The sequence below is a fragment of the Mizuhopecten yessoensis genome, unplaced genomic scaffold, assembly GCF_002113885.1.
Source record: "Mizuhopecten yessoensis strain PY_sf001 unplaced genomic scaffold, ASM211388v2 scaffold715579, whole genome shotgun sequence".
In the NCBI taxonomy this organism is placed as follows: domain Eukaryota; kingdom Metazoa; phylum Mollusca; class Bivalvia; order Pectinida; family Pectinidae; genus Mizuhopecten; species Mizuhopecten yessoensis.
In genome coordinates, this window is record NW_018479687.1 from 1 (window position 1) to 1774 (window position 1774).

Sequence of the window (1774 nt, forward strand, 5' to 3'; positions counted from 1 at the left end):
AGGGTCTCGATTACCGGTTAGGGTACCTAGTGGTGGACAGGGTCTAGATTAGGGATTAGTGTGTCTAGTAGTGGACAGGGTCTAGATTACGTGTTAGTGTGTCTAGTGGTGGACAGGGTCTCGATTACCGGTTAGGGTACCTAGTGGTGGGCAGGGTCTAGATTAGGGATTAGTGTGTTTAGTGGTGGACAGGGTCTCGATTACCGGTTAGTGTGTCTAGTGGTGGACAGGGTCTCGATTACGGGTTAGTGTACCTAGTGGTGGACAGGGTCTCGATAACGGGTTAGTGTGTCTAGTGGTGGACAGGGTCTAGATTACGGGTTAGGGTACCTAGTGGTGGACAGGGTCTCGATTACGGGTAAGGGTTCCCAGTGGTAGACAGGGTCTCGATTACGGGTTAGGGTACCCAGTGGTAGACAGGGTCTCGATTAGGGATTAGTGTGTCTAGTGGTGGACAGGGTCTCGATTACGGGTAAGGGTTCCCAGTGGTAGACAGGGTCTCGATTACGGGTTAGGGTACCTAGTGGTGGACAGGGTTAGGTTTAGGGGTTAGTGTGTCTAGTGGTGGACAGGGTCTAGACTAAGGATTAGTGTGTCTAGTGGTGGACAGGGTCTAGATTAAGGATTAGTGTGTCTAGTGGTGGACAGGGTCTCGATTACCGGTTAGTGTGTCTAGTGGTGGACAGGGTCTCGATTAGGGGTTAGTGTGTCTAGTGGTGGACAGGGTCTCGATTAGGGATTAGTGTGTCTAGTGGTAGACAGGGTCTAGATTAATGTAGTCCATTGTAAGAAACCTGACAGTATACTTACGTATTCATCCAGAATGAGGTACGAGTTTCTCATCTAAATGGAAAACAAAATCATCTGAAATCATATAAACTTTCACAATTAACAAAGGCTGAAGAGACGAGTTTTTTACATTTATTCAAATTGTGAAGATGTTGAACTTTTGAATGTGGTTGATGAAAAGTCTTATACATAAAGTTTCTCCAGAGATATATCCGTGAACTTTCAGAATTGATTAATGACAACAATACCAAAATACATTTTGATATAATTATAGATATACACACACACGTGACATGAAAAGGAAAACAGCCTAAATTTTCAATTTAATTCTAGAACTAGACACGTGACACGAAGATGGAAGCTGCCTATCTTTTCAATTTTAACTCCGGCAACAGACACGTGACACGAAGAGGGGAACTACTTATTTTTTCGATTTAGTTCTAGTAATAGACACGTGACACGAAGAGGGAAACTGCCTTACTTTCCAATTTAATTCCAGAACCTTTGCATGTTAACTTCAAACCAGACACGTGACCCAGAGAGGAAATTGTTTACTTTTCCACATTCGAGCTCAAAATATGTTACACTGAGAGGAAAGTCGTGTTCGATTTTCATTGAAAATTTGCAAAAAACGTATTGACAAAATGTTTGCCTTCTACTCATCTCTGAAACCAAACGTAACATAGACAGGGAAGCATACCTTCTACTGATATCTGAAACCAAACGTAACATAGACAGGGAAACCAACCTTCTACTGATCTCTGAAACCAAACTTACCATAGACAAATTTGCAAGGAAACCTACGTTCTACTGATCTCTGAAACCAAACGTAACATAGACAGGGAAACATACCTTTTACTGATCTCTAAAACCAAACGTAACATAGACAGGGAAGCCTACCTTCTACTGATCTCTGAAACCAAACGTAACATAGACAGGGAAACATACCTTCTACTGATCTCTGAAACCAAACGTAACATAGACA

General features: G+C 42.4%; 1 protein-coding gene across 1 annotated transcript in view; it reads right to left on the minus strand.

The window, feature by feature from the left end:
* Nucleotides 1-363: 363 nt before the first annotated feature.
* LOC110441136 (radical S-adenosyl methionine domain-containing protein 2-like) overlaps nt 364-1774 on the minus strand; it is a gene marked incomplete at its 5' end in the record, with an annotated part of 9469 nt that continues 8058 nt past the window's right edge. Inside the window, one exon of the mRNA XM_021484234.1 lies at nt 364-843. Coding sequence (XP_021339909.1) covers nt 766-843 — 78 coding nt within the window. The remainder of the gene's footprint in view (nt 844-1774) is intronic.